General features: G+C 36.7%; 3 protein-coding genes, 1 long non-coding RNA gene and 1 pseudogene across 4 annotated transcripts; 4 read left to right on the plus strand and 1 right to left on the minus strand.

The window, feature by feature from the left end:
* Window positions 1-893: 893 nt before the first annotated feature.
* On the plus strand, window positions 894-12,646 carry LOC116015343 (annotated as a pseudogene).
* LOC116015344 lies at window positions 5,967-7,795 on the minus strand. The gene is made up of 3 exons (XR_004097607.1): window positions 7,654-7,795; window positions 7,518-7,572; window positions 5,967-6,446 (listed from the first exon to the last, which is right to left on the minus strand). It is a non-coding gene; the product is annotated as an uncharacterized LOC116015344 (long non-coding RNA).
* A 1,172-nt stretch (window positions 12,647-13,818) lies between the features above and the next one.
* On the plus strand, window positions 13,819-14,939 carry LOC116015352 (GATA transcription factor 16-like). The gene is made up of 3 exons (XM_031255391.1): window positions 13,819-14,100; window positions 14,187-14,303; window positions 14,388-14,939. The coding sequence occupies exons 1-3, from the start codon at window positions 14,080-14,082 to the stop codon at window positions 14,667-14,669; spliced, it is 420 nt and encodes a 139-aa protein (XP_031111251.1). The 5' UTR covers window positions 13,819-14,079; the 3' UTR covers window positions 14,670-14,939.
* A 1,014-nt stretch (window positions 14,940-15,953) lies between these two features.
* On the plus strand, window positions 15,954-17,022 carry LOC116015440. The gene is made up of 2 exons (XM_031255507.1): window positions 15,954-16,215; window positions 16,316-17,022. The coding sequence occupies exons 1-2, from the start codon at window positions 16,075-16,077 to the stop codon at window positions 16,856-16,858; spliced, it is 684 nt and encodes a 227-aa protein (XP_031111367.1). The 5' UTR covers window positions 15,954-16,074; the 3' UTR covers window positions 16,859-17,022.
* A 765-nt stretch (window positions 17,023-17,787) lies between these two features.
* Window positions 17,788-18,632, plus strand: LOC116015485. Its single transcript, XM_031255563.1, has one exon. It carries the CDS (start codon window positions 17,924-17,926, stop codon window positions 18,386-18,388), a length of 465 nt encoding a protein of 154 aa, XP_031111423.1. The 5' UTR covers window positions 17,788-17,923; the 3' UTR covers window positions 18,389-18,632.
* The last annotated feature ends 4,199 nt before the right edge of the window (window positions 18,633-22,831 follow it).

Consider the following 22,831-nt stretch of genomic DNA (forward strand, 5'->3'; position numbering starts at 1 on the left):
TAGCAAGAATTGAATTTATGATATTTGGTTACAAGAATGGAATAGGGGTGGGCATTTCGGTCTTCGGTTCGGTTTTTTCGGTTTCGGTTTTAAAAAAAATTGAACCATTCGGTTTAACATTAGAGTTCGGTTCGGTTTCGGTTCGGTTTGAAACGGTTCGGTTTCGGTTCGGATTTACTTCGGTTCGGTGTTCGGTTCGGTTTACGGCTCCCGAATTTTAACATTTCCTAGGAGACAAGGCGATCGGAGGTGCCGCGAGTTAGCGGGGCACCGTATTTACTATGCATGAAACATCACATAACCCAAATCCAAAGTTTAATATTTAAATAATAAATACCACCATAACAAATTAACAATTCAAACAAATTAAAATAAAAAAATAAAACTAGAAATTAAATTCCAAAACTGAAATGAATTTGGAAATTCATTCCAGTAACTGGAATGAATTTCCAAATTCATTCTTAGTTTTGAAATATATATATTACGTATTTATAAATAATATATAAATATATTTATTAATTAATATATATATATATATTTATAATTATATATAATATATATTTATATTTAATTATAAAATATTTCGGTTTTTTCGGTTCGGTTCGGTTTTTAACCGAACCGTTCGATTCTTCTAAAACATGAACCGATCGGTTTTTCGGTTCGGTTTAAAACCGAAACGAACATCTTCGGTTCGGTTCGGTTCGGGTAACCCGAACCGTTTTGCCCACCCCTAGAATGGAATATAAAAGCTACAAACGTGAGTACGTGACACGTATACAACTACACAAGTTAATGCTTACGAAAATAGCAGAGTAGTTATGGACTTCAGTTTTCCGGGTAGAAAGCTAAAGCACGCGGGCCGTCTTGCCTAATCCATCCTGATACTGGGATTACTGGCCCACAAGTAAAATACTGTAGCATATTCATATGAAATTCAAATCAGTGGCATTATAGTTAATAGCTTCGTTATTGGGCGTATTTAGAGACTCGGCGGTGGTTCATACCCACGCCGGATGATTTCTTCTTTCTACAACTCCTCTAGAATTTCGTCCCTACCGTGAATACAATCATAGATTGTATCTCTGCTAGGTTGTTTAGGATTGATTAGATTGATTTGAGCATCATGTCGCTGAGACCTAACGCCAGAGCCGATGCTCGCCGGAGCCGCTATAAGGTTGCCGTTGATGCCGAAGATGGTCGGAGAAGAAGAGAAGAGAACATGGTTGAGATCCGCAAGAACAAAAGAGAAGAGAACTTGCTTAAGAAGCGTCGCGAGGGTCTTCAAGCTCAGCAACTCCAGAGCTCTGCTGCCGACGACACTCTTATCGATAAGAAGGTTCATTTCATATTTTGTTTTGCCTCAGTACTTAGTACCTCCCTTCGAGCTTCGATCGGGTTTAGCTAGCTAAACTCATATTTCGCATGCGATCAGTACTTGCCGCTGTTCATCTTCCTTTTGTTTCTGCTGCTGACTGCGTTCCGTATTGATTTATAGTCTATTGTGCTAATTTTCATGTGCTAGATTACTTCAGTTAGATTGTATTAGAGTAGTAGATTATCTCGCCGAAGTTGCTAGGTGCATTTTTCACTGAAATTGTATTGTCTGCTCGATTACTTCAGTTAGAGAGTCTTCCTGCTATGGTTGCCGCGGCTTGTTCTAATGATGCCAATTTGCAACTCGAAGCAACTACTCAGCTCCGGAAGCTCCTTTCAATAGGTTCCTTCTATAGTTCTACTCAATGCTATGTTTTCAGTTGAGATTTGCTGGGCATCATTTTGCCTCGCAAATTTATATATTATTTTCTTTGTGAATGTCATGACAGAACGCAATCCACCAATTGAAGAGGTGATACAATCTGGAGTTGTTTCTAGATTTGTTGAATTTCTTGCCAGAGATGATTATCATCAACTTCAGGTTTGAGTTTTGTTGCTGGCATTTCTTATTATATTTGTGTGTGTATTCATTTATTCTTATTTGATATCATTGGTTATTCTAGTTTGAGGCAGCATGGGCTCTCACTAATATTGTGTCTGGGACTTCAGAAAACACAAAGGTTGTAATTGATCATGGTGCTATTCCAATTCTTATCAGACTTCTTAGTTCTCCTAGTGATGATGTTAGTGAGCAGGTATATGTTGTGAGACATAATAATACTCTTCTTCTTGTGGGGTTTGATTAATTTTTTTCAGCATCTAATGGTTACCAGTGCAACATTTACAAGTGAATGACCGATTCTTCAATGTGCTTTTGAGCTCTCAGGCCGTTTGGGCGTTAGGAAATATTGCTGGTGACTCACCCACATGTCGTGATCTTTCGATTAACCATGGAGCTTTGATCCCATTATTAGCACTGTTTAATGACCAGTCAAAACTGTCCATGTTGCGAAATGCAACCTGGACACTGTCCAATTTCTGTAGAGGCAAGCCTCAGCCTCCATTTGAGGAGGTTAGACCTTTTTACCTCCCTCTCCATCTTATTTTTTTCTCTTATATAAATTTCTACATTTACATGTGTATGTATAAATATGGGGGTTGAAAATGCTTATGCAGTTAAAAATGGCCCTACCTATTCTTGCTCGTCTTATACTTTCAACTGACGAGGAAGTCCTGACTGATGCATGCTGGGCTCTTTCTTACCTTTCTGATGGTACTAACGATAAAATCCAGGCTGTGATTGAGGCTGGAGTCTGTCCACGCCTTGTTGAGCTTCTGCTGTGAGTAATAGATTTTACTTTCCAACTTTTACAAATTTTTGACTTGTTTACTTAATAAGGATCAATTGTTCTCACTTTACTTTTTTGCTTGTTGATTGCCTTCAGTCATCCTTCACCATGTGTTATTATTCCAGCTCTAAGAACAGTTGGTAATATTGTTACTGGAGATGATATCCAGACTCAGGTATCCAATACCATTCTGTTTGTTTTGCTATAATTTTATCTCTTGTACAAAAATGCATTAGGCTTACACGGTGTCTGCTAGGGTATATACATACATCATTGCGTGAACTCTTTAGTAGATAAGGAGCAATACATGATTAATCGGGTCCCCTGTTATTCCATGATACTTATGGCGCTAATTATATGCTAAAGCTAAGGTTTTAGAATCAGTCCCCCTTTGTTTATTTGCCTGTTTATTTGTACTTTCATTCTCATTTGCCACTTGTTCTGTGTTTTACTTTGCTGCTATGCGTAAAATATTCTTAAACTAGTGTCTTGATCTTTGATGCTAAATAGAAGATGAGAAAAGTCTATTTGGAATGAAGAGGAAAAATAAATAAATATATAAATAAGCCAACTACCATGTAGTGTGATGACACCTCTATTACCATTCCAAATGGGTGACATTGATTCTTTGGGCTGAAAAAGATTGAGAAAGTATAGTATACATGGCTGAATGAACTATTTTTTTTTAATTGTTTAAATTAAAAAAATTTTTTTTTTTAAGACTTGATAATTATAAACTATTTAATACTTTAATATTAATACTAAAATATTAAATATTAACTTTAAAAAACATCTAGGGTTTGAATGATTTAGAGTTATTTCGTTCAAAACGACGTTGTTTTAACCCATTAAAAAAAAAAAAAACAAACAAACAAGGAAGCAATAGCTAATCGGTGGCTAAGCGCCTATACCACTGATTATGGTGATACGCTAGGCGGTTGGCCGGTGCCTAGGCGTGATTTTTGCAACGCTGATAGTATAACATATACTACTTTGTAAAGAATCATGAGTATTTCAATAAATAAATAAAGCGGGAGATGAATGCATAGGCCTTTTTTGTGTATGCAGTTAAATCTTAATCAGCCTCGTCCTCTATCCCTTGCATTTCTCCCACCTTAGATGCTATGTAAACTAACATTAGATTTCTCTTTATTTTCATTCCTTAGCTCTCTTAAGCCAAACAATATTTAGTCTTGTATTTGTTCCATGAACTAGTATTCTGATTTAAAAATTCTAAATATGATCCTTAGTTCATCAATAAACTATTTCCAAATTACAGGTCATCATTGATCATCAGGCCCTTGCTTGCCTTCTTAGCCTGTTGACTCAAAATTACAAAAAAAACATCAAGAAGGAAGCATGCTGGACAATCTCAAATATCACCGCTGGAAATAAGGATCAAATTCAGGTAATCCCTGTACAGGCAATAAATTTAGTTGTATTATCCATTTATCCTGCAGTCACAATATTTTGCTATAATATTGTTGTCATACTTCAATACCAATGTAGTTTCAACAAGTAACATTTTGGACTTATTCTCCTGATTACATAATAGACAATTTGTAATTCTCATAAATATGTTTCGACTTTTGCACCAAACTCATTTAAAATGAAGTTTTAATTTCTCTTTCCTTTTTTAATTTTAAAGTTGATACTTGTGTTCCCTGATGCATGGTGATATTAAAGTTGTCTTAAATTTAATTCTCAGGCTGTGATTGATGCTGGTTTAATTGTTCCTGTTGTCAATCTGCTCCAACATGCTGAATTTGATATAAAGAAAGAGGCTGCTTGGGCAATTTCAAATGCCACTTCTGGTGGTTCTAAGGAACAAATCAAGTACGGAGTATATCTCTTTTCTTTGATTTTGCATTGTAGTTGGTTGCTACTTTGCAGGTGAGTTGAAGCTCATATTTGGACTGTTTGGCAGATTCTTGGTTGCCCAGGGTTGTATTAAGCCATTGTGCGATCTTCTAGCTTGTCATGACCCAAGAATTGTGACTGTCTGCTTGGAAGGACTGGAGAACATTCTGAAGGTTGGGGAAACTGAGAAGGCTGCAGATGCAGATCCAGATAGTGTTAATATATATGCACAGTTGATTGATGAAGCTGATGGTTTGGATAAGATTGAAAGCCTTCAGAACCATGATAATAATGAAATATATGAGAAGGCTATAAAGCTCCTTGAGACATATTGGTTGGAAGACGAGGACGAGCAGGTTACATCAGGTGATGCTCCACAACCTGGATTTGACTTTGGAGGTGGTGAATTAAATGTTCCATCAGGAGGGTTCAAGTTTGGTTGAAGGTGTGATTCTCTCTTTACATGTTCATATATTTTCCGTTATGCTGTGATGACATTTTCATTAAAGTATCACATTTCCAATTATGGTGTGTTTGCGGAACAATAATGTATCCTGACCTGATCACAAAACCTTGAATGGAGTTTGTCATGCCACTCATTATTCATCAGTACCTTGTAGGAATCAGATTAAATGTGAAGGTCTCGGCCAGCAATACAAGTACATTGGAGTCGGGTGGATAGTTTCTCCCAACACTTTGTTTGGTTCAGATCCACTTGCTTGAGATGGCTTCAGATCTCTGGTTCTATCTCTATGGTGGCTACATAATAACAAATTATCATATGATCAGAATGCAGCCAAGGCCGGCCAGATGGTCAGTCCTGTTATGAAAGAGGAATTATTTGGATTTTTTTTTTTTTAAATCCATCCTATGTTTTTCTTTTGTTTATTTAGTTTGTCACAATGTAATGTGAAGTTATGAAGATTGAATAGTGGACGCATTTGAGGCAGTTTTTTTGCTTTGTAAGGTCATAGACTCTGAGTGATTTAAGTGTAAATGAGCAGCTTGTATTTGCTGGTACAATGAATGGTTGGTTGCATCTGCCCCCATTAAGAAAATAATTTTGTTGGCTCATACTCAAAGTTGTTATGAATCATGGCGTCACCATCGACAGGTACCCAAGGTTGATGGTTAACTATCATGATCAAAATTAAGGCGGAAGGATGATGAGCCACAGAAACAGAAGATTATGTTTGCACAGTCTGATAATTACGGACTAATTGTTAGTGAAATCAACTGACGGAGTTGTTAACTTTTTATATAAAATATCACAGCTGGGGAGGGAAAAATCCCTCCATACCCATCCCCACGGGATTATCTGGAGACGCGAATCCCCACCCCTTATAAGTTGTAAAAAAAATAAAAATTAAACATTAAAAAACATTTAAATAAATATCGGATATATATATTCATCTTCAACTTAAAAAGTAGAATTCAATATTTTACAATTAAACATGTTATCTAAATATGCATGTCACGCCCTACTTCTAGGACATGACCCGGCCGTATCGTTACGTGAAAACCTGTAACAATACGAAGCCTAACCATACATACTTCTCGAAACCTTCATAACAACACTCGAATACATAATAATTCCACAACAAAGAACTAGTTCTTCCCAAACTCATCAAATCATCACTACTAAATATTTACAATCAAGAGTAATATGTCCAAAATGCATCAGAAGCACCAAAACCAAGCACAATGGTTTACCGTAAATACAAAGGGTCGAAGAGAATATCCAAATAACCAAAAGCTCGTGATATGCTTCAATACTAGGACTAAGTTTTTCTCTTAGTTTCAAAAGTCACCTTCAAGATTCCACCACTTGCGCTTTGTACTATTCACATACCTTTAACTACTCTGAAACATGAGGAAAAAATACAAATAATGAGCTAATGCCCAGTAAGTGGTGCTCTTCTCAACCCCGGATCAAGTAACCTTAATAAAAGACAATAAGCTTTAGAGTAATTTAATAGGTGTAAATCACGATCTTCAAACTGTATCGAAACCATATAATTCCATCATACCATACACGGGTTCTCCAAAGTAGAAACTTTAGCTTTAGCTACATGGGCATCAACATTATTTCATAACACAATACTTCAAAGCTCAAATCATTCTTTAACCCATGACTTATTGGCAACCTACACCCACCATTATACCTTGTGGCATAGGCCATTATCGGTATAATGATCTAAAAAGACTCGACGATTCGGAATGAGTCAGGCTCGACGATTAAGAATGAGCCGGATGGAACGTTCCAACAAATAATTCAAAAGTAAAGACTCGACAATTCGGAATGAGTCAGCTCGACGATTCGGAATGAGCATTTAGGAACGTTCCAAGCCAAACAAAACAAATACAAATTGTAGGTTGCCTCATGAGTTTGGTCAAACATTCCAAATAATTCTTATAATCAAATAGCCCATTGTAGCAAAAATCGTTTCCTTAACATACACCACATAACAAAGTGCATATCCAAAAGTAATATGAAATCCGTATAGCTCATAACTTGGCAAAACAAATCTGACTTCATAAACTAATAATTGCCAAATAACTTACTTGATCCTCTCTTATAGCAAAACCCCTTAGTACAAATCACACTTACAATTAAAGTCCAAAAGGTCATGTTCACCTATTTACAAAATCCATACTTAGCCATGCCCAAAGATATCTATAATCAAGTTTAATAGTCCAAAAACATATCATAGCACTTCTTCAAACATATACTTAAAAATTAATAATAATAACTCATAAATCGCATAATAGTGAACTCACACTTTAACAATCATAAATAGCTTGAGTCATACTATATCAAAAGCCCAACATATTGTTAACTCAAACTAACTCTAAAATGGGTATTCCAATTGGTAGAGATTCCAAATAAGTTATGGGTTTTGCTAAATAAGGAGAGAAGAGTTAATCACTTACCTAAAACATCCAAATCTGAGCTATTTAGCTCACCCAAATACTCCTTGTCAAAACCCTAATATTTTCAAAGCATCACTCTTAGGGCTCCAATGATAAACCCAACTAAAAAAGAGTGAAATATGGAGGTCAAACTTACCTTGAATACTCCAAAAATTACTTGAGACCTAAGCTTGAAGGGGATGGAGATCAAAGCTTCAAGACTTTTCCTTCCCTTATCTCTCTAGCAACTCTCCTTATCTTCTTTCAAAATGAGTTATATTCTTGCAAATGAGATATTTTTCCAAGACAAGTGGTTTCTTAACCTTTAAGGGAAATAAAGGGTAATTTGGTAATTTCATCCAAGGTCAAATTAAGAAGCTTTGACTTGTTGACTTTACTTAATAAACATAAGTATAATTGTTTTTCTAAAAAATATGGGTATTACAATGCATTTCATAAGCATGACATAAAATGATAAGAATGCTTCTAAAATTATACGGACTATATATTATATACAAAGTAATATATATATGTGTGTTGTGTGGCCCCACACACACACACACACACACATATATATATATATATTGGGGAAGGGACGGGGCGGGGAGAGTACTCCCCATCCCCATTCCCAATCTCCGTCCCCGTAGGGGTGGGGAATAGGGTACGGGTACAATTGACATTCTTATTTCGGGTGATGAGAGAGTTGAGAGGAAAGGATTATTCTTATCTAATAGCCAGGGGGAGTTCCATGCATTCGTATCTAGACCATCCCCAATTCTCACACTTAGTCCAACTAATAGAGTTTTTCTTCCTGCTAGAATACTTCTCTAGATGAAGCTTGGAGAATTGCCATTAGTAGCTTCAAGGAAGGAGGAGTGAGGGAAATAACGCGCCTTATATACGTTTCCAACTAAAGTATCTGAAGTTCGAAGCAAACGCCAACTTTGTTTTAAATATAAATATTGCGTTTTTATAACACCCCATATTTTCTAAACAAATTATTTTAAATATAAATATTTTGTGAATATAACTATTTTCCTATTCTAAGTATTTTAGTAAAACTGTTTTTAAATTAATTATTTTAGAATGGGCTTTAGATAATATATTTTTATAACTTACTTAAATGTGTAAAATGTAACAAAAATCAATAAAAATATATTACTAAATAAATTATAACTATTTCATTCATGTTAGGGCTTAATTAGTTTGATTACGAACAAAATACGCAAAATCTCATTGATTAGTGATTACAATCTTTCATATCTTTTCTATTTCTCCATTTGGAGAAGTTTGTTTAAGAACAAAATACGCAAATGTGTATAACCCCTTGCATTCATTTATCCTTATTTGAAATCATTGGCTATTCTAGGTTGAGGCAGCATGGGCTCTCACTAATATTGTGTCTGGGACTTCAGAAAACATAAAGGTTGTAATTGATCATGGTGCGATTCCAATTTTTATCAGACTTATTAGTTCTCCAAGTGATGATGTTAGTGAGCAGGTATATGTTGTGAGACATAATAATACTGTTCTTCTTGTGGAGTTTGATTAAATTTTTTTCAGCATCTAATAGTTACCAGTGCAACATTACAAGTGAATGACCGATTCTTCAATGTGTTTTTGACCTCTCAGGCCGTTAGGGCGTTAGGAAATATTGCTGGTGACTCACCCACATTTCGTGATCTTTTGATTAACCATGGAGCTTTGATGCCATTATTAGCACTGTTTAATGGCAAGCCAAAACTGCCCATTTTGCAAAATGCAACCTGGACACTGTTCAATTTCTGTAAAGGCAAGCCTGAGCCTCCATTTGAGGAGGTTAGCCTTTTTACCTCCCTCTCCATCTTATTTTTTTCTCTTATAGAAATTTCTACATTTACATGTGTATGTATAAATTTGGGTGTTGAAAATGCTTATGCAGTTAAAATTGGCCCTACCTATTCTTGCTCGTCTTATACTTTCAACTGACTGGGAAGTCCTGACTGATGCATGCTGGGCTCTTGCTTGCCTTTCTAATGGTACTGACGATAAAATCCAGGCTGTTATTGAGGCTGGAGTCTGTCCACGCCTTGTTGAGCTTCTGCTGTGAGTAATAGATTTTACTTTCCAACTTTTTCAAAATTTTGTCTTGTTTACTTAATAAGAATCAATTGTTCTCACTTTACTTTTTTGCTTGTTGATTGTCTTCAGTCATCCTTCACCACGTGTTCTTATTCCAGCTCTAAGAACAGTTGGTAATATTGTTACTGGAGATGATATCCAGACTCAGGTATCCATTTATCCAATACCATTCTGTTTGTTTTGCTATAATTTTATCTCTTCTACAAAAATGCATTAAGCTTACACAGTGTCTGCTAGGGTATATACATACATCATTGCATGAACTCTTTAGTAGATAAGCAGCAATACATGATTAATTGGGTCCCCTGTTATTCCATGATACTTAAGGTGCTAATTATATACTTAAACTAGTGTCTTGATCTTTGATGCTTGTAGAAGAGAAGACACAGTAACCTCGAGAATAGATGCGTATTTACTCACTGCACATTACAACTATACAGGGACTATCTATTTATACAAGAGCAAGAGCAAGGAGCTAGACTCTCAGCCACTCAATTCAAATTTGAATTAAGAAGCTGAGAGTGAATTACTCAACTAACACTCCCCCTCAACCTGGAGCATAAATATCAATCATGCCCAGCTTGTTACATATATATTCAACCCGAACACATCAGCTAATTGATCAGTACTTCAAACATGCACCGTAGATATCAACCCATGTTGCACCTTCTCTCGTATGAAATGACAATCCACTTCAATATGCTTGGTTCGCTCGTGAAAAACAGGATTATTAGTAATGTGTATGGCAGCGCGATTATCACACCATAAACTCACTGGTAACTGCACCTCTACACCAATTTCCCTCAGAATACTATACACCCAAACAATCTCACTCGTGGCGTGAGCCATGGCCCTGTACTCAGATTCTGCACTAGACCGGTCTACAACACTCTGTTTCTTGCTTTTCCATGAGACCAAATTGCCTCCCTTGAACACACAATAACCTGTTGTAGACCTCCTGTCACTCGGAGACCCAGCCCAATCAGCATAAGAAAATGCTTTAACTCTAGTGTGCCCATAATCTGCATACAAGACCCCTTTCCCAGGAGCACCTTTCAAATACTTCACGATCCGGATTTTTGCAACATTGATAGTAGAATTATTACTACTTTGTAAAGAATCATGAGTATTTCAATAAATAAATAAATAAAGCGGGAGGTGAATGTACATGCCTTTTTAGTGTATGCAGTTATATCTTAATTTGTCTCGTCCTCTATCCCTTGCATTTCTCCCACCTTACATGCTATGTAAACTAACATTAGATTTCTCTTTATTTTCATTCCTTAGCTCTCTTAAGCCAAACAATATTTAGTCTTGTATTCTGATTTAAAAATTCTAAATATGATCCTTAGTTCATCAATAAACTATTTCCAAATTACAGGTCATCATTGATCATCAGGCCCTTGCTTGCCTTCTTAGCCTGTTGACTCAAAATTACAAAAACAACATCAAGAAGGCAGCATGCTGGACAATCTCAAATATCACCGCTGGAAATAAGGATCAAATTCAGGTAATCCCTGTACAGGCAATAAATTTAGTTGTATCATCCTGCAGTCACAATATTTTGCTACAATATTCTCAGCGTTGTCATACTTCAATGCCAATGTAGTTTCAACAAGTAACATTTTGGACTTATTCTCCTGATTACATAATAAACAATTTGTAATTCTCATAAATATGTTTTGACTTTTGCATCAAAAACCACCTCTTATTTAAAATGAAGTTTTAAATATAGTTTTTCCTTTTTAATTTTGAAGTTGATACTTGACTACTTGTGTTCCCTGATGCATGGTGATATTAAAGTTGTCTTACATTTAATTCTCAGGCTGTGATTCATGCTGGTTTAACTGCTCCAAAATGCTGAATTTGATATAAAGAAAGAAGCTGCTTGGGCAATTTCAAAAGCCACTTCCCGTGGATCTAAGGAACAAATCAAGTACGGAGTATATCTCTCTTTTTTTTTTTTTTTTTTTTTTTTTTTTTTGCGTGTAGTTGGTTGCTACTTTGCAGGTGAGTTGAAGCTCATATTTGGACTGTTTGGCAGATTCTTGGTTGCCCATGGTTGTATTAAGCCATTGTGCGATCTTCTAGCTTGTCATGACCCAACAATTGTGACTGTCTGCTTGAGAGGACTGGAGAACATTCTGAAGGTTGGGGAAACTGAGAAGGCTGCAGATGCACATAGTGTTAATATATATGCACAGTTGATTGATGAAGCTGATGGTTCGGATAAGATTGAAAGCCTTCAGAACCATGATAATAATGAAATATATGAGAAGGCTGTACAGCTCCTAGAGACATATTGGTCGGAAGACGAGGACGACCAGGTTACATCAGGTGATGCTCCACAACCTGGATTTGACTTTGGAGGTGATGAACTAAATGTTCCATCAGGAGGATTCAAGTTCAGTTCAAGGTGTGATTCTCTCTTACATGTTTATATATTCTCCGTTATGCTGTGATGACATTTTCATTAAAGTATCATATTTCCAATTATGGTGTGTTTGAGGAACAGTAATGTATCCTGACCTGATCACAAAACCTTGAATGTGAAGGCCCTTGACCAGCAATACAAGTACATTGGAGTTGGGTGGATAGTTTCTCCCAACACTTTGTTTGGTTCAGATACACTTGCTTGAGATGCTTCAGATCTGTGGTTCTATCTCTAAGGTGGCTACATAATAATAAATTATCTTATGATCAGAATGCAGCCAAGGCCGGCCAGATGGTCACAGTCCTGTTATGAAAGAGGAATTGTTTGGATTTTTTTTTTTCTTTTACATTTTTGTGTTTTTTAAAAATCCATCCTATGTTTTTGTTTTGTTTATTTAGTTTGTCGCATTGTAATGTGAAGTTATAAAGATTGAGTAATGGACGCATTTGAGGCAGTTTTTGTGCTTTGTAAGGTCATAGGCTGTGAGTGGTTTAAATGTAAATGAGCAGCTTGTATTTGCTGGTACAATGAATGGTTGGTTGCATCTGCCTCCATTAAGAAAATAATTTTGTTGGCTCATACTCAAAGTTGTTATGAACCATGGTGTCACCATCGACAGGTACCCAAGGTTGATGGTTAACTATCGTGATCAAAATTAAGGCGGAAGGATGATGGACCACACTCCACAGAAACAGAAGATTATGTTTGCACAGCCTCATAATTGCGGACTAAATCGACTAAAGGAGACGTTAACTTTTCATATAAATAGAGTAAAATCGAAAGCAGCCATCAATAAAACATCACACAGATGATTACTCGAGTGAGAGATTAATAACCGATTATTGACCTTTACTCAACAAATCCGGAAGAAAGTAGTCAAGTAAGATGCTATAAGTTTGACCTACCCAAGGTCAAGGACGTTTCAGGCCAACAGTGTCGTAGTAGTAGTAGTGTCAAATCAAAGTATAGCTATCTGGCCTCGCACTTTTGTCAGCTACTCTTTAGTAGAACAGTAGCGGTGCAACTCTATACCCACCCACACACAAGAAACTGGAATTTTGTCCTAGTACTAGAAACACTGGTAATTTTATGTAAGAGCAATTAAAAAGTTGTTCACTATTTAATATTTTATAAGGTAATTTTTATTTTTTGAATAATAAGGTGAAAAATTAAAGCTTTTATAATAGAAGGACAAACATAATCAATCAGATAGACACCTTGGGTAACTCTTCCTGTTATTAATCAGGAGATTATATAAGTTTAACTCTTGACGAGAATGATAAATTAATTTTTTTAATAGTAAAATTTATCTAATATATACTCCGTATTATTAAATAATGATTGTTGATTTCTATTTAAAAATAAATAAATTCAATACCTAAGCTGGCAGTGAGTGTACGTACTTATCAAGACACTGAGGAACAATCTCGCACCACAGATCTTTAAAAAGGAAGCGTCGACGTGGAATGCCGAAGATCCCCCACAGGTTCCAACGGCTGAGATTGCTGGAGCAAGATATTGTTGGAGGTTTGGATTAGGTGGGAATCCAATGGAGAGGGAGAGGGAGAAATTGAAGAGTGAGGGGGGTCTAGGGTTTCGTGTCTTGCAGACCAGTGTCCACCTAATGCTTCACTGTTGTTACCCATTTATCCTTTCCTTTCCTTTTTTTTTTTTTTTTTCTTTTAAAAAAATTATTATTTCATCTTAGATTTAGTAGCCGCTGACCGTCTGATTCCCTTCAGCCCACAGATAAATGTCTCCCCGCCCCCTAACGGCCCAAACGTTTTACACCCTTTGATCTCTCCTTCTCTTTCTTGATTTCTTGATACATCACATCCTCTCTCTCTCTCCCTCTGTTGTGTTTATGTAGCCTCCATTAAAACAAATTTCCATTTCCCCCCCCCCCCTTATCTTCTTCCCGCTTTTCACTTTTGGGTTCTCGTTTCCTCATTCTAAATGCGTTTTAGTGGATTCCTGCTGTGAGATCTTTTTCTGCATTTTTTACTGCTTTCCGGAGTGTATGTGATCATGGATCTGAATGAGCAAATGGTCAGTGATTCCTAACCTATTTTCTTCTCCATTTTTTGCGATCATGCTTTTATCTCTTCTTCCTCTTACCGTCTTTTCTGTTGCAGAGATCAGAATCGGAGGAGAGAAATAGGAGTAGCAAGGACAATAGCCCGGTTAAGAGTTGCAGCGATTGTCACACCACCAGAACGCCGCTCTGGCGTGGCGGTCCGGCTGGTCCCAAGGTAGTTTTTACTTTTTACTTTTTACTTGCTGATTTTTTGAATTTTTGTTTTGAGTGGTGTAATGAGGTGAAGTTTTGGGTGCAGTCGCTTTGTAACGCGTGCGGGATCAAGTACAACAAGAAGAGAAGGCAGATGCTAGGGCTTGAGCGGGGGAGGAACGAGAAGGGAAAGAAGAGGAGGAAGAGCGGCGGCGGCGGAGACGGCGGCGGGAGCGCCGAGACAGCGAAGTCGCTTAGGATGCGGTGGATGGCATTGGAAGGAGAGACGGCGTTACGGAGATCGGAAAAGCTGTTGAGTCAGTTGCGAGAGGAGGAACAGGCGGCGATACTTTTGATGGCTCTCTCTTACGGCTCCGTTTACGCCTAGACCCGACCCGCCCGCTCTGCAAACCCTAGCAAATCCCCATACAACCATTTTCCCTGCTCCCCGTACCCGTTTAGGCAGTAAAAACCTCTAGGATTACTAATCGATTGACTCCATTGTTAACCCTCAAGCTTAGTGCTGCAATTGTAAGATCTTTGTTATAAGAAATGCAAGAAGAAGAAGAAGATGATGCTGCTGTAATAACCACTGACGGAGCATTCATTTTCTGTTTTAGTAATGCTGCGATCTAATCTCGAATTTGTTGATTTCTTTTCCCCTTTTTGTTTGAATTGTTGACGTTTCCATGGCATTCATTTGTCGTCTTGTGCCCTTCACGGGACGGATTCATCAATTTCAATGTCTGTCTGTGTGTCTCTGCTGGATAATGGTATTAATTACTATTCAAAGCATGAACACTGGATTCCGAGGGAAATTTCAATTTCAAATCCATTTTTCCAATTTCTGCAATCCATTCAACTTTCAAATTAGTATTCGTACGATTCCTTCCATCTTCTCCAATCTCCTTGCCTCGCAGCCAGATATGCAAAAGGGGAAAGTATTGTTCATTTTTCAGTAATTAAACAAAAGGATACAACTATCACTGGAAAAAGAAAAAGCCTTTTTGCCTTTTTTGTATGTAATGTTTTATTGGTAAAACTAAACATTTTTTTTTTTTAAACATTGGTTCTACAAAGATTGTATCACGTGACTCCACATTACTAACCTATAATGATGTTTTGCTTATGATAAATTTGTGACACCAGATGCACTGATAAATTATGATATCAGGTTGCACTCTCATATGAAAGGGGTTGTATCCTCATAGAAGTGGGTTTGAGTCAGCTTCAATAGATTGAGAAACCAGATTGCACCCTTATATGGGAGGGACCTTCATAGGGGTGGGTTTGAGTCAGCTTCAGTAGATTGAGAAACCAAATTGCACCCTCATATGGGAGGGTTGCATAGAGAAAATTTGTGATGATAATTTTGACATGTAATCTTAATTGATTGATTAATAAATTAGGTAATTAGTCAAAAAAAATCACTAATCTGTGTGATGTAACATACCAGTAGTAAATTTGTGTAATGTAATTGTGTTATCGTAGGTGTTAGTTGTTTCTGGATAAGGCTAGAGATGACGGCGAATTGAAGAAGCAAAAATGTGACGCGTAGAATGTAGATGCCACTAGAAGCTCCAGAAATTTCGACACGTAACTTTTCATTCATCACTGCACCGCCGCCGCCGCGCACTTGTATTAATCATAGTATATAAGCATTCATCGCCTCTCCTAAATTTGGTTAAACCCGCAGAGTAAGAATTGAATCATTCTACTATAGGACGGTAAAAACTATAATAAATTTCTTGTTTCTTTGTCGCATACGAATTGAAGCCCAAAAAAACTCAAGTATGTATAGTAGATTAGCAGCAAAGCTGAATCGTCCCCTCCTAGGATTGATTCCGAGGAATCAATACTGTCTGCCGGAAAGGCTTTTGTCGGCCTCTGTCGGCCGGACAGCGGACCCTGATCTTCATGGCGGTGATGTTGATGTAAGTAAGCAGTTGATTCTTGAATAAATATAATTATGATAGTACTCAAAAAATATATATATATAATTATGATAGTGGTTTTGTGTTTAATTATATGCAGGAATATGATGCCGCGGAGGCGAAGAAGGCGGAAACGGCGACGGGGGATTCGGAGATTAAACCCAGCAGCACCGGAAAAGTCCCATTTTCGCCGTCGAAATCCCCTTGTGGGTCATCGCCCAAGATAGAGAGCAGAGGCGTGAACGATCGCATAGACCCAAACGTCCAACAAAAGCGTCGCAATTCTACCGCCTCAATCCCTGACGTCAGCTGCGCGGGGTTGGACGGCGGGCCGTGGCCGGATGACGCGACGGAACGGCGCCGACAAGAGGACGACAACAAGGAATACTTCAAGCACCACAAGGCGTCGCCGTTGTCGGGATTAAAAATGGTCGACACAAGAAAGCCGATAACACGAGCAACCGATGGGAGCAGTGGTGGAGCCGCCGCAGGAGGTGTGGTGGTGTGGCTGCCGGAGCAGTTGGAATCGGCGGAGGACACGCTGTTGAGAGCCATGGAAATATGGAAAGAAAACGCAGCGAGGGGCGACCCAGATTCCCCGCACGGCAAGATTCTCAGGAATCTTAGAGGAGAATATTGGTGATCAATCAATATAATATATAATTCTCCAACTAAAATCTAAACTGTACTGTAAACCACGGTTAAACACTCTACTTATATCTTATATCTATCCCCTGTAATAATACCTCAACTACTCCTTGGATGAATTCCACGACGCATTAACGCCGTCACCTGCCTTATCTCCAACTATCATTATATTAGTACACCTACAATAACGTCTCAGGTTCACAACATTAACGACTGTGTATAATGTTATGTTAGACGCTTAGCTTCATAAACAACCAAAATCTATAACCGGAAACAATGAAACAAACAGAGATAATTCACTTTCAGCGGCAAATGCACGTGCAATGCACACGCGTCGACGTTGACCTTCGTTCCCTGGCCTGGATCGGCTGCAATGGACGGTTAGATGCTTTTTTATTTTAGTGAATGCCAGGGTACAGCTAATTCCAGCTGGGGTACAACCACCCTATAATCTTTATCATAACATATGTTATTTCATGTTAAATTGGATCGGTGAAAATGTTAAATAATCGTGAGTTATCTCAGTTAATTTTTAGGTAGAGGTAAGTAAATTGTTTGTCATATCGTCTAATTTTATCTTATTATTTAAGGTGAACAGTTACTTATCTAAATAATTGTTAATGACATTGTGATCTAGAGACTAATGACATTGTGATCTAGAATTATCTTATTATTTAAGGTGAACAGTTAATTATTCTAGAATTATCTTATTATTTAAGGTGAACAGTTAATTATCTAAATAATTGTTAATGACATTGTGATCTAGAGACTAATGACATTGTGATCTAGAAGTCAGTAAAATAGATAACCATTTTAAAATAAAATGTCATTTTATTAAACGTAAAATGAAATAAATGCTTGGAAAGAAAATAAGGGGAAAGTGCATTAAATTGAAGCCAGAAAAGCAGTTGAAACTCATTTAATATTACTCCCCATATACCCAACTCCCCACTACCAAATGTTCTATATTTCTCCTCTTTGTTCACACGCAACCTTCAATTTTCTGAAGGGAGTTGCAAATCAAGATAAGGCGGTTACGAGATCGTGATCCGGGTGGGGAATGGAAGGGGTGTCTGTTAATGTATACAACGGATTAAAGCAGTACTGGAAGAGGAAGGGATACGAGAGGATAGGCCGCGGCGGCCGGAGAAGAAAGTACGGCGGGGACGGGGACGGGGACGGAGCTAGCCGCCGGAAGAAACCGTCGTGGAGGATAAAGCTCACGCCGAAGCTCAAGCTCAATCTCAACCTCCGATTTTCCCCTAAAAAGCTTCTTATTCGCCTCCGCAACGCTTACGTCAACATGATGCTGAGGATTGCCAACACACGCGTCATCGGCGGCGGCATGGGCGGATTTCCCGGCGACACCGGCGTCGCCGGCTTCGGAACCCGGCCACTCAAGGAGTACGACGAGAGGATGCTCATCCAGATCTACAAATCTATGCTGGCAGCTCACGGTCAAGCTCAACTGGTTCCCCGTGATGCACCGCCCCGAATCGCCAACCCTATTACGTGTCCACGTTAGGGTAAAATTCCTCCCAAACACAAAACTATACAAAATAACTTTTTCACTTTTCACCACACATTTTTCTGGGTTTTAATCCAGTAAAAAATAACGCCGTTATCACTTACTTCCCTTTCACCGCTTTTACTAGTCAAGCTCATTAAATGCTAGCAAAAATTTGGCATGCTATAATATAATACCGCTGTGCACTAATTACTGTAATTCTAAACTCATAATCTTAATTAGTACTTCCAAGTTCATCTCATTTTCCTCGTTATATTTATTATTATTCATTAATTTAATTAAATTTTTGTTGGTTAATCAAATCTGACATGGGAGTTGTACCAAAGCTGAGTGGTTAACAAGTAAAGATGCCAATAATGTATGTTTGCATGTGCGTCCGAGAAACGACAAGTTTTGTATGTTAGTGGGTGTAATTTTCCCATCAATTGTCCGGGCAATATTTGAAAAGCATGATTTTAGGTTCAAAAAACCAATAGTTTTAGAACTTGCCCACAAGGAATTTGTTTGTTTGTAATGTAATGGCATCGCTTTCCTAACGATAAAAGACAAATCATTAGCATTATGCGAGTAAAATAAAGAAAATAATGTTTAAAATTTTGTTGGGCTGTGGTAGTAGATATGTATGAATCGTGCCTCTCTGCCCTGTTGTTCAGAAAATGGGCCCATCTTCAAAAAAAAAATAAAATGGGCCCATCTTTGGGTTGACTCAAAGCATACATGTCTCCCATTACCCCATTTCCTTTCTGTCCACAACACCAATAATTCTCTCATTCTCATCATCAAACAAAGTAACTCTTAGAGTCTCCTACTGTTAGAGTCTCCTCAGAACACCTCACGATCTGATTAAAAAATAAAAGTAGTTGTGAGTAAGCAAAATTTAATGCTTATCACGTAATGTTAACTTGCTATAGGACGTAAAATAAGTTTAATTGTATTCTTTAGAGTTATTATTACAATAACTTTATTTTTTTGGTATTGTTCCAAGAGAACTCTTCAGCCTGAGTTGTTGGGCTGTTGTCTTTGACCCAATGCAGCAAATTGGGTTGGGCTTTCCTATGAGCATAGACCTTTGGCCCACGACTAAGTAATTTCGGGTGCAAAACATCTTTTACCATGATTATATAAATTCAACAGGACTGATAGAAATTACGTTTTGACAAGTGTTATACTTAAGGAAGCTAGGCATGAATTATGGAAAGTCTAGAATTACTAAACTTGTTTAATAAATCTTTAGAAATCTGATTTCCATAAGCATAAAATCGACAAAGAAAGGAGGAAGAAGGACAAGCAATCAATTTTATACAAAGTAATACACCTTCTTCATCATTTTAAAGAGTACACTATTAGGGATGCTTGGTTCGCGCAATCTTAGATTACCTTAGATAATGTTAGAGTGCTATGAATGTTAATTACGGTGAATGTTAGATTCTTGTGTTTGGTTAAATATGAGGCATATAATATAAGTCTGTTTGGTTTAGGAGTTATCTTTTATGTAATAATGATTTAAAAAAAAAAAACTTTAAGAAACATGATGGGAAAATTACACCCACTACCATACAAAACTTTAGTATTCTATTGTTTGGTTCGTCGAAGGAATAGACTTTAGTAATGTAATTTCAATGTTTGGTTAGTTTAATGAATAGAAATGGAATGTGTTTAAAAGACATAAATACCCCTATATAAAATCAACTCATAACTTAGATAAATAAAAATGTATTATTATTATTATTATTATTACTTACATTTTTAATATATATATATATATATATATATATATATATATATTAAGAATTATAATATAATACAAAAGGGTATTTTTGGTATTATAGTATAAAAGCTATTCCCAAATACTTGGAAATAGCTAATACTAGGGGTCCCTTAGAAATGGTTATTCCCTCTGCAAAGGGAATAGCTCATTCTTGGGAATGCTATTCCTAGAATAGAACGACGAACCAAACAGTGGAATAGGTCTATTTCCGAAAATGGTATTCCATTCCCGACCTATTCCACGAACCAAACATGCTGTAAGTGTTGTGAGGGAATCTTATTTGCTTCAAAATCTTATGTGGTTATAGCATATGATGTATTCTTAGGGGAAAGTTGCATTCCCTTAAAAAAGTAAGATAATATGAACTAAACATGAAAATATAACATTTCAAAACTCACATTTCCTTTGACTCTATTTGGTAAAATAGTTAGTTTATCAACTAATTTTGATTTATTTGACCATTATTAGTTGTTTGACTTGATTTAAAAAATTTATATAAGTATTTTGGTTAATCAGCTTTTTGTAACTTCAAAATGCTAAAATTCAAAGAGTTGCTCAAAAACAACTTTTACAATTAGTTTTTTTATAAAAAAAATTATATCAAACATCTTTCTACAATTAACTAATGTTATCAACTAGTTATACTCTAACCCTAACAACTAACAACCATTTACCAAAGAATCTCTATATAACTTGAACCAAAAACTCTCTTAATCTATCAGTTGAGCAGTACATTCATTTCATTACATTACTTGGTAATTTCAGTAGTATACCCCAACCGCAGTTTACAGTAGAGGAGACCCGGTCAATTTTTGCACCGACAACATAGGCAACTCCCAACATGTCTCTATTCCTATTTCTTAAACTTTCTTAAAATAAAAATAAAATAAAAGCATTGGTTTAAACAAACGCATCAGAAAATGCCACCTTATCTGATCCTTTAAACATGTATTATCTTTTATTACCAATATTAAAGTTTCCAATGATGTCATTTTGTTGGTGAGGATAAATTGTGGTATATACTATTATTAGCCATGGCGCGCTTCTTAGCTTGCGAATCACGACAACTTTTTCCCTCACATTTTTTAGCTTTTACTTCTCTCATCTTTCCTGTTTTTGATTTTAACTTAAACATCATCTTCAGGCCTTTCAGTGTTCTGTTTTCTTTTTGTCAGAGTAATAAATGGTACTGCAAACGCTAATTGGTTCTTTCATCTACACGCCACTTGCGGAGCTCAACTATACTGTCGGTACAAATAACAAATGTGACCGCACATATAACTTAGTTGATTTATGATAAAAAATTATGGATAAAGGTAAAATAACAGATGTAACCTAATGGGGGATTGAAATGGTCAGGTTTACACCAAACGTGTTTGAAAGTATAAGCATTGCGATTAGGTGGTGTGAGAATATTTGTGTAAAAAACTGGACAAATTTGATCTCAGCAGTTAGCTATACATACAGTTTTCAACGTCATCACATCAGCGCAGGAGTTAGTTAGTTAGGCTCTAATCAAACCAATTGCATCACTAATCACAAGTAATACAATGGGAGACGAGGTCGGCGTGGGCGTTAGTTGTTGCTTGTGCGTCTCAACCTCTTCAACGCCTCCTATTTTTTATTTTTTAACTATTTTTATTTTATAACCCGACTTTTCCACTTCAATGAATTATATCTTATACTCTTGAACCCACTCTTAAGTCGTCTATTTTTAAATTGGTATTGCTGAATAAAGTATATTCACAGAGAAGTGACTAAGTGCCATGATCCTTTTATGTCTGATCTACGAACATCTTCTAAAGAGTTTAAATTCAATAAATTTTGTTTCCTTCCGTTGTATTTATTAAAAAAACACCATGTTCACTCCTTATTCACTTGTGTTATAGGGTCTCCATCGTAGGTTCAAATTCGCCCATTTTAATTAAGTTAGACCATAAAAAATCATGCATAAAAACTGAAATATGAGTGGATGAGTAAGTACTGGGGTTAGATTTTCATAAACTTAGAAAGGGTATCTATATGGGCATAGGCCAGGGCATCTGTGTAGCGAGGGGAGGTGGGGGTTTAAATGTTGTCGGTTTCGATGGTGAGAATGAAGATGGTCCAGTCTCACAAAATGCTCGGCCACCACCTAACTGCCATCTCTAAAACATCCTTTGAATTTTTTCTGATCTCTTTTAAACCTAAAATAAAAATTGTATCGCTACTTTCCAGTTTATGTCTATTCATTCTTTTTCAAACATGGAATCTCGTCTCTTGTTGTAGGCTAAGGTTGTACATGTTTAAAACCTGTTTTCTATCTACCTGAATCACGTAAAATCCAACCCAATTCTTTTGCTCTACTAAAATCTTTCTGGTTTTCCGTGAGGAGTGGTGCAAAAATTTTGTGGACCAAAATAGATTGGGTTTTCAACCTGTCTGAATTTGGTAGATCATTTCAGCAAATATCATCTTCAAATAATTAAAGATCATCCAACTAAGATGAATCATAGGATAATGTTTCATAGTCTAAATATGTTAAAAGGTTGTTACCTATTTATTTTTGAATGATGAGAAAAATTCGTAATCACTATTTGAAAGTATATATAATAACCTACGAACTATACATGAAAGATAAATTGTAATCCGCACTAATATTTTATTACATAGTTTTATGTGTTTTATATTAT

The sequence above is a fragment of the Ipomoea triloba genome, chromosome 4 (genome assembly GCF_003576645.1).
Source record: "Ipomoea triloba cultivar NCNSP0323 chromosome 4, ASM357664v1".
Classification (NCBI taxonomy): Eukaryota; Viridiplantae; Streptophyta; class Magnoliopsida; order Solanales; family Convolvulaceae; genus Ipomoea; species Ipomoea triloba.

Coding starts and splice junctions, on each gene's coding strand:
- LOC116015485 (XM_031255563.1), top strand. CDS start 17,924: ATGGAAGGGGTGTCTGTTAATGTATACAACGGATTAAAGCAGTACTGG.
- LOC116015440 (XM_031255507.1), top strand. CDS start 16,075: ATGTATAGTAGATTAGCAGCAAAGCTGAATCGTCCCCTCCTAGGATTG. Junction 16,216..16,315: donor TTCATGGCGGTGATGTTGAT/GTAAGTAAGCAG, acceptor AATTATATGCAG/GAATATGATGCCGCGGAGGC.
- LOC116015352 (XM_031255391.1), top strand. CDS start 14,080: ATGGATCTGAATGAGCAAATG. Junction 14,101..14,186: donor TGGATCTGAATGAGCAAATG/GTCAGTGATTCC, acceptor TTTCTGTTGCAG/AGATCAGAATCGGAGGAGAG. Junction 14,304..14,387: donor GCGGTCCGGCTGGTCCCAAG/GTAGTTTTTACT, acceptor TTTTGGGTGCAG/TCGCTTTGTAACGCGTGCGG.